General features: G+C 40.5%; 3 protein-coding genes across 4 annotated transcripts; 2 read left to right on the top strand and 1 right to left on the bottom strand.

Moving 5' to 3' along the window:
* Positions 1-357: 357 nt before the first annotated feature.
* On the top strand, positions 358-1088 carry LOC135675632 (pathogenesis-related protein PR-4-like). Its single transcript, XM_065185981.1, has 2 exons — positions 358-650; positions 778-1088. Exons 1-2 carry the CDS (start codon positions 384-386, stop codon positions 946-948), a joined length of 438 nt encoding a protein of 145 aa, XP_065042053.1. The 5' UTR covers positions 358-383; the 3' UTR covers positions 949-1088.
* Positions 1089-6314: 5226 nt separating this feature from the next.
* Positions 6315-7061, top strand: LOC135675633 (pathogenesis-related protein PR-4-like). The gene is made up of 2 exons (XM_065185982.1): positions 6315-6601; positions 6729-7061. Exons 1-2 carry the CDS (start codon positions 6335-6337, stop codon positions 6897-6899), a joined length of 438 nt encoding a protein of 145 aa, XP_065042054.1. The 5' UTR covers positions 6315-6334; the 3' UTR covers positions 6900-7061.
* Positions 7062-7431: 370 nt separating this feature from the next.
* Positions 7432-14681, bottom strand: LOC135675631 (lipid phosphate phosphatase 2-like). Of its 2 annotated transcripts, XM_065185980.1 has the most exons (10): positions 14561-14681; positions 14382-14485; positions 12129-12222; positions 10575-10796; positions 10395-10482; positions 10191-10300; positions 9960-10053; positions 8906-9094; positions 8770-8829; positions 7432-7959 (listed from the first exon to the last, which is right to left on the bottom strand). In XM_065185980.1, exons 4-10 carry the CDS (start codon positions 10788-10790, stop codon positions 7769-7771), a joined length of 948 nt encoding a protein of 315 aa, XP_065042052.1. In that variant the 5' UTR covers positions 10791-10796; positions 12129-12222; positions 14382-14485; positions 14561-14681; the 3' UTR covers positions 7432-7768. The 2 variants fall into 2 exon arrangements, with proteins under 2 accessions (XP_065042052.1, XP_065042051.1); XM_065185979.1 differs by lacking the exon at positions 12129-12222.
* Between the last annotated feature and the right edge of the window lie 984 nt (positions 14682-15665).

The following is a 15665-nucleotide window of genomic DNA, read 5'->3' as shown; positions in this document are numbered from 1 at the left end:
ATAGATGACTTGACTGTGCCAGCGTAATGGTGAGAGAGGAAAGTTTCTAGTGGCTCACTCTGTCTCTCGCCCCATTGATTGGATTTGGTACGAACATTTGGTTTCTGAGGTTGGAAACGTGACTCCATCCATCCATCTGCCCAACCATCGAATCTCATGTCATTTGCTCGAGCACTCCACCACCAGAGGCGGCCCCCGTCTGTGGCGGGCGTCTCGATTCATCGTTCCAGTCAAATTGGCTCCAATTTTCCGGTCACGTGGAAAGCAGAAACGTCACGCAGATTGGCTCCATTTTCCACGCAAATCCGAGAAAACTTGCACCAGCGACATCTATAAATGCCGACCACCATGCCGCCACCGTTTTCATCCGAAGCAAAGCCGTCATGACGATGAGCGCCAAGGTGAGCTCCGTCGTCACCGTGCTGCTCTGCGTCGCCGCGGCGGCCAGCGCGCAGCAAGCGTCCAACGTCCGGGCGACGTACCACTACTACTACCCGGCTCAGAATAACTGGGACCTGAACCGTGTTAGCGCCTACTGCGCGACGTGGGACGCCAATAAGCCCCTCGAGTGGAGGAAGAAGTACGGCTGGACCGCCTTCTGCGGCCCCGTCGGCCCAACCGGCCGCGACGCCTGTGGCAAGTGCTTGCGGGTAACAACTCCACGCCGCAGATACTATACGTTCTAAGTCGACCCATCCCAATCCACTGAAGCAGTGTTGGGAGAGCAAAAGGTCGAGGACTCGACACTGACCCATGTCCCTGGCGAGCGTCTTGCAGGTGACGAACACGGCGACGGGAACTCAGGCTACGGTCAGGATCGTGGACCAGTGCGCCAACGGAGGGTTAGATTTAGACCAAGGCGTCTTCTCTCAACTGGATACCGATGGTGGCGGCTACAATCGAGGCCACTTGATTGTCAACTACCAGTTCGTCAACTGCGGTGACTGATCTGTTGCCTCTCTTCCACACCATCTCCTGCAAGCATATATATACATCGATCTATATAAATAAGCTTGCTTGCATGCTCAGTTAGTGATGCTGTAATGCTATCTTACCATCCAATAAAATGACAACGAGGAATGACTGCCTCTGCTGTCTGTCTTCGCATGACAAAGAAGAAGATCGTGGAATTCGCTGATGTGAGACGATAAACTTGGAACATTCCTTTTAAACTAAACCATAGTACACTGCGAAACACTATTTTCGAACACAAAAAATATGGATTGAACAGTCAAACAGTCTTTACCAATTACAGTTTTGGTGCCAGGGAAAGATTTCTCCTTCACTGGCTGCATGTTTCGACAATTCTAATGTTTCAGCATGCAGAATAACTTAAACAAGATGTTGGAGTTCATCATGTATACATAGATAGCAGAGGAGAGACCCTCCCTACACAGCAGGAAGAAGAGAGAAGATTGAATCTTACACATTGCCTTCAATTTCCCATTTGAAGGGGAAATTAAAGCAGTTGCTGGGGATCAAGAATGAAAACATGGTGAGAGGTAAGAAGAGATGATGAATCATGTTTCCAACTATTCGGATGTGGAAAATCTATGCTACACTCATGCAGCATCCCAGCGTCGAACTCACTGTCTTCTCCCAGCCTCCATCGAGTTCAGAATCAGGATTGTGTCCCTCAAGTGGATCCCATCTTGGCCCTCAGATGAAACATAAACAGTCTCCATCTCTGACGGCCTCGACTGAAGAGGATTTGCAGTCGGTTGATCGTTGTGTCTGGAGTCAGCCATTGCATGCAAGTATGCATGAGGAAACCAACCTGGAAGAAATACCAGATATGAATTAGGAAGACGGAAAATATATATTATGCAGTGAACTCACAGCAAGCAGTTTTTGACGGAGTTTGATAGTTTTGGACATGGCAAACCAAGTTACTAAAGCCATTAAATATCGACATGTCGCTTTCCCTGTGAAATTTGGTGAAATGTTGACTTCGATATACAAATTCGTGGATATGGTATGCACATTAATAGCAAAACTTAGCAAGATTAGGAATCCTACAAGTGAATAATGACTGCTTGGAATTTGCAATACGTAAGGGTCTCACATTCGAAGTGAGCTAAGATTGGTTTATAAGGGTCTCACATCGGATGTAATCTTAGCTTAAACGATTTATTCGGGTCAATGGTCTAGCCTCAATCAGTGATTTTAATAGATGCTCGGACGAGGCCTAAGCGCCTTGTGTGTGGACCAGCGATGCACTTCAATGAGGCATCGCTTGGGCACTTCAAGCAAGCGCCAGGTCCAAATAAGCAAATTGAACTAGATTTTTAAGTTTGGTTCAGTTCAATAGCATAGTTTCTTACTCTCAATAGCCACCTTTCATGCTCGCGCGACCTCGAGCCAACCTTAGCGTTGCTTTTGCCTCTACCGCCGATGCTTTATGTTGTTGTCTCCAACACAAACGTAGTGGACTGAGCCTTTGTCGTCGACGGACGAGTCTGACGACCTAGCAAGAGCTTATAGCTTTCTTTCACTGTTGCTTCGTATATAGTTCCTTCCACTGTCAAGGGAGAAGACCGTAGGTTCCTCTGCCACCAACGGACGCTCTCTGGAGCTTTCGTCACTACAGCTACTATTGTTCGCAGCTTCTGTCGCCGTTGTTGCTGTATGCAACTTCTATTGTTGCTACTGCTATTATCTGCAACTTCTACCATTACCGCTATCCACAGCTTTTGTCGATGCCGCCACTGTCGTCCACAACTTTCACCGCAACTATTGTTGTTATCCTGTCATGGACTTAGCTAGAATTGCCTAAGTCATGAGGACCCTTATAACAAAGTTATAGATTTAGCTAGAGTTGCCTAAGTCGTGAAACACCTTTGTGTTAACTCTTCGAACTTAGTTGGGATTGCTTAAGTCAGGAGGTGTCCTTGTGACATATGTGTCCGCATAGGGTCAACCTAGTTACAATCTCGTACAGGTCCCAACGGACCTGTAAAATAGAAAGGTGATTGGATTAAAAACGAACGACGGATAAGTCCTGACGTTTCGTGAAGAGGGAAGCTTTATAAGTAATTCAGTGAGCACCTTGAGTACAAGAGAGAAAAGAGAGAAAAAAGAAAACGACTTTAGAAGGTAGAATGAACAGTTGCAAGTCCACAAACAACTACTCACCGGGTGCCGGGCGCAAAGGCAAGTTCTCGTCAAGTTAACGTGTGAACTTATGAAGATTATTCAATGCCCGACAATATACCGAAGCCTCATCTAGTCCTGTGCCAACCAGGAGGTTTCAGAGTGCTGAGATGGCTAATATTTCGCGTGCAACTGTAGTCTATAGAAAACAAGATATGACACGAAAACGGAACCATTTTGGACAGTTTTGCTCGTGCAGTGAGCCGTCGCACTATAGTATGGCAATCTATTCGAACATGCATTTTTTTCAAGAAAAAATACACAAAACTAAGGTAAAACATATTGCCATGTCTTTGTACAAGCATGCAAAAGCGACGAACGATTCGTTGAACGAAGTTGTTGCATATGCATGACGACTATTCGTGACAGTTCACAGTGCAACCGCAACCGTCCTAAACTAATCCTTCGCCGTCGCTACTGCCAACTTCTCACCATTGCCTTCTCACCGCTACTGTTGCCACTTTCCTTCAGCTTTAATCGTTAGCGACCCTTTTATCTTCATTTGTTATTGTTAACGGTTGTTTTCTCCCCCTCTATGGTTAACATTAAGTAATATACTATTAATAGTATATATTTAATTTAATATCATATTTTTATCTAAATAATTATATTTTTAATTATATTATATACTTTTTATATTTTAATATTTAAGAGCGCTTTGTTTCACTCGACGAGCACCTAGTGCCTCGGTTATTTCGAGACTTTAACGCCTAACACTTTTTAAATCAATAAGTTTAATAAAATTAATAGACGAATTATCCCATCAATCATCATGAGGATCTATACAACTGGTATTAGACTCGACGGGGCATCCACTACTATTAACTGTTGGGTTGTGACACAAACTAGATAACTCAACGAGTTTACCTTTGGATATAAATTGAATTAAAAAGAGTAATATTTTACATGCTAAACAAATATTTGTATGCATGAGGTGAGAAACACCAGTACATGAAATGTCCTAAGTACCATTTGTGTTTCTTGAGAAATCAAACTCATAAAACAGAGACTTGCATATAATATAAAAAAGAGTACGTACCATCTACATCATAAGGTGGCGGGAAGAATTGCAGGTAACAAAATGAAGCAATTACCAATCCTGCATAAGGAAACAAAAAATATTCAGTAATATGGAATAACTTCAGCTTAAAAGTTTAGCTTGATTTCAAAACAAACCTAGAAAACCTCCTGCGAACACATCTTGCCAATGATGCCAGTAGTCATCAACTCGGGAAATTACAATATGAGATGCACAAAGCTGAGGAAGGAACACAATGCACAGTTTTGCAACGTAGCCCCGACGATCAAAAAGCCTTGAGTTTCCCTGCAAGATATCATGAAAGAAAACTTAGACCTGCAAAAGACCCTGATAAGAAAAGAAGTTAAATGTAATAAACTCAGTGATGAAAATAATAGAAGATAAAGATAATTATTGAAGAAGTTTTATTGAAGAAACTTTATTGAAGAAGTGAAAAAGCTTAAATACATTAACATGTCCCTCTCCTATTTATATAAATTAGAAGGAAGGATATCAGTAAAGGATTTTCCATAACAGAATAGAGAGATTATCTCATATAATTGGGGAAATCTTATCTTCTATCATGCCCCCGCAAGATGGTACTCCTGTCAAGGATACCAATCTTTGGATCGCAGATCAGTTTTGTCAAGGATACCAATCTTCTATCATGCCCTTCGTTCTCCTTAAGTCTACTGACTTTTGGCAGATCAATGAAGATTATCGCAGTGAGGAAGATGAGGATTGATCGTGGAGCCTCTTAGGAATTTGACTGCAGCGACGTTGGTCGCTGGCCGAAGGCAAGGGTGAAGCAAAATTTATGCAGATTAGAAAAAACTTATGCAGATTAGAAAAAAGCAAGGGTGAAAAAAAAATTTAAATACATTAACATGTTCATGTCCCTCTTCTATTTATGCAGATTAAAAAGAAAAATTATCTCAATGCAGAGATTTCCTGACCTACATGGTCGTGGTCGACCAACGGCGGCATCCTTTATTGCGTCAGTTAAAACTCATAGTTATAAGTACAGAGAAGAGCAAGCCTTTTTTCATATGTATCAGTCTAACTGCAGAACGAAAGAAACTTCACGCAAACGAAACTGATCACTCCTATAAAGGATGAGGAAAGGAGGTGTACCTACTACGGCATTATGCAAATCATACACATTCTTCCTTTTGACGTAAATTCCAATGTATATTCTACATCCTTGCTTTCGTTTGCTAGTTATGGCGGCTTCTGTGCAGCTGGGATCGCTTCCTTGTTCTTCTTGAGAAGTGCAACACACTAGCCCAGGTAAAGAGGCTCTGCAGTTCCTCACCCCGAGTGCTCGACTCGCGAGATCAGTTTTGTCTCTATCCAGTCCAGAGGTTTTGATCTTTACAAGTGTATGCTCTCATCACAGATCTTCTGTCGTTTAGCAGATCCATGGTCCGTGTTCATTTGCAGAATTCTCTCGTGAAGATGTCCGTGCTTGGGTTGTGGAGATATTGCTTCTGCCCGGCAGGAGTTTGCTCGATTGCGTGGATACGATGTCGTTCGGTGCAGGTTCATGACATCCGGTCCTGCTGCGTGGGATATGGATACTCTCCATGGTGAGTTCTCAAGTAGTTCTTGCACTGTAATGCTATCTTAATTTGATTCATGCAAAAAGTATAGCATCATGTCAGAAGACCCAACCTTGCGTTTTTGGTGGGTTCTATTCTTCGTCCCGATGGGTCGGGACAAGAGACTTGTTGGTGGCGAACCAAAGTTTTCCATCTTATGATAATGAAGGATGCTGTGTAGTCAAGACGTGGATAAAGGGTAGATGACTTGCCCGTGCGCGAGGAAAGGTTTCAGTGGCTCACTCTCTCTCTCACCCTATTGATTGGATTTGGTACGAACATTTGGTTTCCGAGGTTGGAATCGTGACTCCGTGCATGTGCCCAACCATCGAATCTCATGTCATTTGCTCGCGTACTCCACCTCCAAAGGCGGCCCCGTCTGCGTCGGGCGCCTCGATTTATCTTCCAGTCAAATTGGCTTCAATTTTCCGGTCACGCGGAAAGCAGACACGTCACGCAGATTGGCTCCATTTTGCACGCAAATCCGAGAAAACTTGCACCAGCGACATCTATAAATGCCGGCCTCCGTGCCGCCACCGTTTTCATCCGAAGCGAAGCCGTCATGACGATGTGCGCCAAGGTGAGCTCCGTCGTCGCCGTGCTGCTCTGCGTCGCCGCGGCGGCCAGCGCGCAGCAAGCGTCCAACGTCCGGGCGACGTACCACTACTACTACCCGGCTCAGAATAACTGGGACCTGAACCGTGTTAGCGCCTACTGCGCGACGTGGGACGCCAATAAGCCCCTGGCCTGGAGGAAGAAGTACGGCTGGACCGCCTTCTGCGGCCCCGTCGGCCCTACCGGCCGCGACTCCTGTGGCAAGTGCTTGCGGGTAACAACTCCACGCCGCAGCTACTATACGTTCTAAGTCGATCCATCCCAATCCACTGAAGCAGTGTTGGGAGAGCAAAAGGTCGAGGACTCGACACTGACCCATGTCCCTGGCGAGCGTCTTGCAGGTGACGAACAAGGCGACGGGAACTCAGGCTACGGTCAGGATCGTGGACCAGTGCGCCAACGGAGGGTTAGATTTAGACCAAGGCGTCTTCTCGCAACTGGATACCGATGGAGGCGGCTACAAACAAGGCCACTTGATTGTCAACTACCAGTTCGTCAACTGCGGTGACTGATCTGTTGCCTCTCTTCCACACCATCTCCTGCAAGCATATATATATATACATCGATCTATATAAATAAGCATGCTTGCATGCTCAGTTAGTGATGCTGTAATGTATCTTACCATCCAATAAAATGACAACGAGGAATGACTGCCTCTGCTGTCTGTCTTTGCATGACAAAGAAGAAGATCGTGGAATTCGCTGATGTGAGACGATAAACTTGGAACATTCCTTTTAAACTAAACCATAGCAAGGTTCGCAATATCATACCGTACCGGTATTTCGATCTGAGCTCGATACCGATATGATACGGTATACCGAGCGATACACTAAGGTGTGTCGAGTACTGTAGCACTGCTATAGTGCTACAGTGCACTCGGACCGGTAATAGACGGTCCGTGTATCGATAATCGGTCGGACCGATACGTACCGTCCGTACCGGGCGGTACAGTTCGATACTACAGACCTTGAACCATAGTACACTGCGAAACACTATTTTCGAACACAAAAAATATGGATTGAACAGTCAAACAGTCTTTACCAATTACAGTTTTGGCACCAGGGAAAGATTTCTCCATTACTGGCTGCATGTTTCGACAATTCTAATGTTTCAGCATGCAGAATAACTTAAACAAGATGTTGGAGTTCATCATGTATACATAGAGAGCAGAGGAGAGACCCTCCCTACACAGCAGGAAGAAGAGAGAAGAATGAATCTTACACACTGCCTTCAATTTCCCATTTGAAGGGGAAATTACAGCAGTTGCTGGGGATCAAGAATGAAAACATGGTGAGAGGTAAGAAGAGATGATGAATCATGTTTCCAACTATTCGGATGTGGAAAATCTAGGCTACACTCATGCAGCATCCCAGCGTCGAACTCACTGTCTTCTCCCAGCCTCCATCGAGTCCAGAATCGAGCTTGTGTCCCTCGAGTGGATCCCATCTTGACCCTCGGATGAAACATAAACAGTCTCGATCTCTGATGGCCTCGACTGAAGAGGGTTTGCAGTTGGTTGATCGTTGTGTCTGGAGTCAGCCATTGCATGCAAGTATGCATGGGGAAACCAACCTGGAAGAAATACTTGATATGAACTAGGAAGACAGGAAAATATATTATGCAGTGAATTCACAGCAAGCAGCATTTTTGAGGGAGTTTGATGGTTTTGGACATGGCAAACCAAGTTACTAAAGCCATTAAATATCGACATGTCACTTTCCCTGTGAAATTTGGTGAAATGTTGACTTCGATATACAAATTCGTGAATATGGTATGCACATTAATAGCAAAAAGTAGCAAGATTAGGAATCCTACAAGTGAATAATGACTGCTTAGAATTTGCAATACAGTATGCACATTAATAGCAAAATGTAGCAATATTAGGAATTCTGTAAGTAAATAATGACGACTTAGAGTTTACAATACAAATTGTAACACTCTGGCTTAGCCTCACATCGGAAGTGAGTTAAGATTGGTTTATAAGGGTCTCGCATTGGAAGTAAGTAACCTTAGCTTAAGCAATTTGTTCGGGTCAATGGTTTAGGCTCAATAAAGTTAACAGACCAGTTATCCCATCAATCATCAGGGTCTAAACAATTGGTATTAGAGTTGATGGGGCGTGTACTACTGTTAACTTTAGCTAAACCAGGTTGAGGTCGGATTGTGACACAAATTGGACAACTCTAGGAGTTTGCCTTTGAATAGAAATTGAATTAAAAAGAGTAACATTTTACATGCAAAACAAATATTTGTATGTATGAGGTGAGAAACTCACACTAGTACTTGAAATGTACTAAGTACCACTGTGTTTCTTGAGAAATCAAACTCATAAAACAGAGCATACAAACAGACACTGCATATAATATAAAAAAGAGTACATACCATCTATATCATAAGGTGGTGGGAAGAATTGCAGGTAACAAAATGAAGCAATTACCAATCCTGCATAAGGAAACAAAAATATTCAGGAATATGGAATAACGTCAGCTTAAAAGTTTAGATTGATTTCAAATCAAACCTAGAAAACCTCCTGCGAACACATCTTGCCAATGATGCCAGTAGTCATCAACTCGGGAAATTGCAATAAGAGATGCACAAAGCAGAGGAAGGAACACAATGCACAGTTTTGCAACGTGGCCCCGACGATCAAAAGCCTTGAGTTTCCCTGCAAGATACCATGATAGAAAACCTAGACCTGCAAAAGACCCTGCACATGGATAATAGAAATCCTTATAAGCAGAACTACAAAAAATCATTTCTTGTGGAGAGATCCTATACAAAGCTGATCCAAGTCTTGACTAGTGATGAGTAACGAAAAAAGCTTACTCATGAAGAACATTGGAAAAGACTAAACAGGATGGCAGTAATTAGAGCTTTGAGAGGAACAAGAAATAAAACACCAATAGCTCAAAAAATATGACATCCTAAAATTCAACCACAAATAACACATAAGTTGGAGTTAATTAAATGGTCAGGCCTACATTACTGCAAGATAGTAGTATTTTCAGATATAACAATAGTAACAACAAAGCTTATAAGTTCTAACTATTTGGCGTCTGCTACATGGATCTTTTGCCACCATTAAGTTATATAAATACTATATATTTAGTTAAGTTTAGAGTAGTTAAATTTTTATTTATAGTTTTTATTAAAGTCCTTTTAAGTCTTCCTCTAGCTATTCTCGTATCACTAACATTAATTATTTTACCTCTTTTGACAACCGTATCAGAAGGTCTCCTCAGCACATGTTCATATCATCTTAAATGATTTTTTCTTATCATTTATTGAAGTGATACCTAATTATTCACGAATAAAAGTATTTCTTTTCCATCTTTCCTGGTAACTTCACACATTCATCTCAACATTCTTATCTTGACAATATAAACTTTTTGTATATGTTTTTTCTTAATTGCCCAAAGCTCAAATCCATAAAGTAGTACTTCAAGATACAATAATACGAAAACAGATGAAAATCTATCAGAATAGATTGACAAAAGCTGAAGTTAAAACCCTCAATGACAAGAAAACTAGTTGGCCAGTTTGATGCTCTAGCCGACCAATTTTATGCTTACATGACGAATGTCCACTTGGAAAACTCTTGTGCCCTTCTTTAATAACACTATTGTCCCCATGGCATATAACATTTGTCGTTATGTTGTCATAGACCTGCATATTAAGAGTATGAGCAACATTATTTTAAACAAAAGCTACATAAACTAGTATGTTTATCGATGGTAATAGACAAAAGAAAAATTCAGGACATGATAAGAAAAGAAGTTCAATGTAATAAACTCAGGACCCACAGCTTTTCCATCAGGAAAACATCGCCAAAAGAAATCTGGTCGTGGTCGACCAACGGCATCCTTTATTGCATCAGTTAAAACTCCAGTTATAAGTACCGAGAAGAGCAAGCCTGTTTACATGTGCATTAGTCAACTGCAGAATGAAAGAAACTTCATGCAAACGAAACTGATCACTCCTATAAAGGATGAGGAAAGGAGGTGTACCTAGTACGGCATTATGCAAATCATACACATTCTTCCTTTTGACGTAAATTCCAATGATTATTGCAAAAGGTAATAGAATTCCAATCAACTACCAAGAAGATGTTATGGTTCCACTAAGCACAAATGTGATATTAAATGTAAAGACGTGATCCAAAAGTGTAAAAAGGTGACAACATGTACCGGAACAGCCCAAAATGGTACTGTGTTGCTTTTGAGTGGATATCTCAGATCTGTCATCATGTCTCTTCCAACAAACCTATGAAAAGGTTCTATAATATTCAAGCATCCATCTATTATAGCAAGGAGTATGAGTATGAACCAGTCATGCATGTGAAATCTTGCGACTTGTGTTCCATGGGATCTCACTGTGTGAGTGCCTAACTGAATGTCTGGCATTTTTTCCTGAAGGAAGAAAGAAGAAAAAATCAGTAAATTAAACAGTAAAAGATGCTTAAATTCATGCAGTTTCCTCAATTATGTGTGATCTGCCCTCATCAGTTTGCAAACATACCCAAACAACACAGTTAATGCATCCACCAACAACAGGGAAAACTGTGTTTTCAAGAAATGATAAAGAAATGGAAGAACTTGAACAAGAAACATAAAGGGGAAACTATTTTCACTGTGAGAGTGTTAGATTTACAGAACTAATGGTAAATCGATTCAACATAACTGATGTGAAGGCTTGTTATTGTCATTGTTATGTTGATAATATAGCAAAACTTCTAATACAATATGCTTGAATTATACAATCTAAAGAATAGTTAACATTAACTAAAGCACAAAGAAGGTTGATGACCATAAAGTTTGTGTCACGCCCCAACATGATTTAACTCTGTAATAAGAAAATTATATCGTGCATAAACCACTCATTCAAAATCCATATTTACAAAGGTAATTTTTTTTATTAAATCAAATATTAATTGTATTTACAAGAATAAACTTTATCAACTAGAAAAAGAGGGGAACTTGTTGATAGTGCTATTTAAAAACAAAGAAGTCTCCCTCATGTTGTGTATGAATCACGAAAAAAAATCATAAAAATAGTCTTCAATGCTCATGAAACATCTTTAATTATTATATACTAATATTTTCATATCGAATGACAATAAATCAATTCTTCATGAAAAACGTCTAAACTAACCTAATTGGACTTGAGTGGATTAATTTGTACTAAACCAGCTTAAACAAAACAAGATAACTTTGGAATCATCCTAAATCGATCATGAACCAATCAAAACAGGTTTGGTTGGTCAATTACAAGGCGTAGATTGGGCCATAGGTTAGGCCACGGACCACATGTGGTGCTGGCATTGGGCCCTTGTGGGCAACGAGCATGGCCCGTAATTGGCTAAAAGGGGTCAAGCATCTGCTCGGGTTTGGTGCACAGTTTTAGGTGGGGCTTGGACTAGGTCGCAAGGGCCTGAACTGGGGTCATGTGGGACACACGTGCCCATGGAGCAAAGGAGGGCAATGGGCTCGAGTATTTTAAGGTGATAATGAGTCAATGACAAATTTTCATGAGTTTCATTAATTTGGTTTATTAAACATGATTCAATATTTTAAAATAACAACATAATTCAGTCATCATGATCTTAAAATACAAGATATTCACTATCTGACAATCTTGAATCATAATTCAAAATTTTTAAACTAATGAAGTTAGCATCATTATACATCCAAAATTTTTCAGCAATATAAAAAACAATAAATAAGAAAAGGGAGAGGACCTACCTCTCACTTCAAGATGATCCTCTACTTATTCCCTCTCGTTGTTTGTCAGAACAAGGGAGAGAGGGACATCTTTAAATAGGAGAGGAAGAGCACTCTAAAATGGTAAGAATAAAAAATTATTTTTGAATTAATTAATTTTATTTCAAATGCATTCACACAATCAAGGAGATTAAATAAAAAATATAAGGCTAAAAACCTAATATGAAATTCTTATTTTAGGAAAAGTGGAAAAATAATCACGTGATTCAGAAAAAAGTCCTACTTGTTATTAGGATTGTAAGTACAAACAATATTCTTCTACCCTAAATGATTCCACATACAGGGAAGGAAGATATGTGGCGAATTACTGGGAACTCTTTTATCATAAAGGGCAGCATGCAATCAATGATCCTTTCCACGAACTGAAAAGGAACTCTGAAGTACTAGCCCCTTAATTCTACATATTTTAAGCAATGATAATATTTGGTATTAGAAGCCAGATTTGTGTGTATAAGACCATTGAAAATATTTTCAGAAAGTTAGATGTGCTTAAAGTTGTAAACCACAATAGGGAAGACTTGACTTGTATTTTAACTGGAGTAAAGGATAAGAATCCTTCATATTACTAAAGAGTACGAGTGATCTTATTCAAGTATTTGGTGCACGGATCCTATCATTAGCAAAATGCAGGGTTACCTACTAATAAATTTTAGAAACTAGGCTGTTGAATGGGTACCAGTGCCACCAGTTTGATAGAAATTCCCTTCTCATACTAACTGGAGTTTATCACAATACAAGATTATCATACACTCTCAACAGGTGAAATTGACTCCTAAGCTTATTCTAGTATTGTCACTATACATATACTTTTTGGTTTTTGGTTGACCTGCGACCTAAGTGCTATCCAGCTTGCAAAACCTCAATCAGAAGGATCTCCAGAAGCAAGTTGAGCCCTTTTTTAGGTTGAGATTTTAGACTTCTTTTCATTAGATGAATTACTATGTTTCTGGTAACTCTGCATCTGTCTCTTTTTCCTGCACTTGGAGAAGGGTGAAGTACTGATTCTTGGCCATGGGAAGTTCTATTGGGGGGTTGGGGGAGAAGACCTCGAAGACAAACAGAAAAAACGGAAAGCCAACCCAAACAAGTTGAGGGTGAAAGGACTCGGGTGCTATCATCTTAGAAACGCATAAATTTAGGCAAACTGTCTTTCTCAGTAACTTGTAATCTTTTCTCACTTGTATGTACCTAATCAACTGATGTAACATAAGTCAGCATAAAAGTCAAACCAAATCTCTAATAAATGTATAACTTCCACAAAAACAGAAATAAAAAGAAAACCTTTGTTTTCTGTTTCACTGAAGCACACAACAGTCCCTCAACCAATAATTGCATTCCTCACGACTATGCCTACAGTTCGATTATCATCATAAAATACCAAAACTATAAAAGAAATGCAGTTCTTAAAAAAACAAAATTGTGTCCATCAATTCATTAAATAGCACAGCAGAACTTATATCTCAATACAACTGCTCAGCTCAAATGCAACATACACATGCAAAATACAATGGATCAATCCCAATAGACATCCCTTTTAAAGTTTTTTCTCCAAAAACTCCATAGTATTTTGCATTTGAGGTTCCTATATCTCACGAGCAATGGGTCTTTTATGGACATACAGCAACATTCTAAATTCGTGGCAGTTCCTCATCGTTTGCGGAAAACTACTTCCCCCTACAACTCGTGGCCAATCCTTTCTTGGAACTTGGGTCAGAAAATCTACTTAAGCTGTGCTCTATAGGCAACGGTTGTAGGCATCGCAAGAGATAAGGGTCTCAATCGGAGGAAAACTAGATCCAATGCCTAGGTCAAGATCAGCAGATCAACTCTGGCATTTTCACCATAGTCGTCACATCATCCGAACTCTTTGATAGGCCGATAGATCTCTCTAAAAATCTCTTCTTTTTTTAATTTGCAATTCCAAGACTCGGGAACCAATTCATCCGAAGATCTGGACATGCTGAAGGAGGACCGAGGAATCACAACCATCAGAAAACCAAGAACAGAACTCCAACATGCAAAAGCACAGATCTTAACTGCCAAAAAAGGCAGCAAGACGCTCCGGAAACTCGGGTTTTCCCCCACCCAACATTCCAAGCAACATCAGAAATGGCTGTCCACTCGGTGAAAATTCCAAGAGTGGGAAAGCAAATCCAACAAACCGCAGACAAGAATTAAGAGCAAGAAGAGTCAAACATTCAATCATCCTCTTACCGATTTCCTTTGTCGTATCAGAGATAATGTGTTGTGTGGACACGGAAGCAGCGGCTCGTCAGAGCAGGCCGACACCGAGCCCTCTCCTTCCCCGTCCTCCGCTTCTGTAATAGACATATCACATCAATCAAAGAAGCAATTCCAAGAAACAGGACGAATAGGTCAGAAAGGGACCCAACCCGGAATTTTCCGGTTCCTTTGGACTCCCAAACCAACCACGAGAAGGAAGACGACGTGGTAGAATCGTAATCAGACACGAGAGAGAGAGAGAGATAGCACTCTTCACACTTTTAAGGGCACGGCGTTCCTTTCTATTTACTATGAGGGGTTGGGGCGTCCGTCCATTTACGGTGTTGCAGTTCGAGTTGTGTCGGATTTGGTTGCGAATCACTCGTAAGACGCTTTGTTAGATTTGGTTACACCTCTCGTTAGGTTTGTCTTTGCCGTTGGATTTGGTAGTAGATATCGAACGGTTGTGTGTTCTTTTTTATTGGATCCGGTGGTAACTGTTTGTTTCATTATTGCATTGGAAAGGAAAACATAATTGAGGAGAGAGAGAGAGAGAGAGAGAGAGAGAGAGGGGGGGAAGCGAGTGGTGGAGGTAAGACCACGGGACGGTGGCCGGAACTGGAGTCAACGAACGCGGGTTAAGGGATCGATGTGGGGAAGACAGTATTATCTTTAAGGAAAACACTTTGGGCACAACTCAACCACGAAGGTAGTGAAAACTATAATATGAAGCCATGATGGATCAAGAAAGTTATAAAATGTTCTTATCTCATATCACATATATTGTCTTAATCAATTTTTATAAAAGACTTGGTAGGTATGCAATTGATTATAAAGGAATTCGACTGATATTTATGCAAAAGTGGATGAGATTATTATTATTATTATTATTTCATTCTATGTAGGCACGTCTTATGCGTAAAAAAATATTTTACTTAATTAAGACACATGACTTTTTAATACTTATATCTTAAATGAATATATTATGCATTCGGGAGATGTTTTATTTGGTTGTGATATATTAGGCACTTTGACGTTAAGGTACATAATGTGCTTGGCATCTCTTAGGTGAACCATCATATGTAAGAAAAATCTTTAACTATCAATGAATGTGTTGCGGATAAGACGAACGTTAGGGGTTGCATCGAATATTTTAAAATTTTTTAATCTTTAATCGCATAATTTACTTCAAATGCTTTATATATTTTTAATCATTAACAAATGTATTATCGATAAGATGGATGCTATGGGTTGTATGAAATGTTTTAAATTCTT

This window comes from Musa acuminata, chromosome BXJ1-6, assembly GCF_036884655.1.
Source record: "Musa acuminata AAA Group cultivar baxijiao chromosome BXJ1-6, Cavendish_Baxijiao_AAA, whole genome shotgun sequence".
Classification (NCBI taxonomy): domain Eukaryota; kingdom Viridiplantae; phylum Streptophyta; class Magnoliopsida; order Zingiberales; family Musaceae; genus Musa; species Musa acuminata.
The sequence above is the reverse complement of the archived record's forward strand: the minus strand, read 5'-3'. Positions and strand labels throughout refer to the sequence as shown.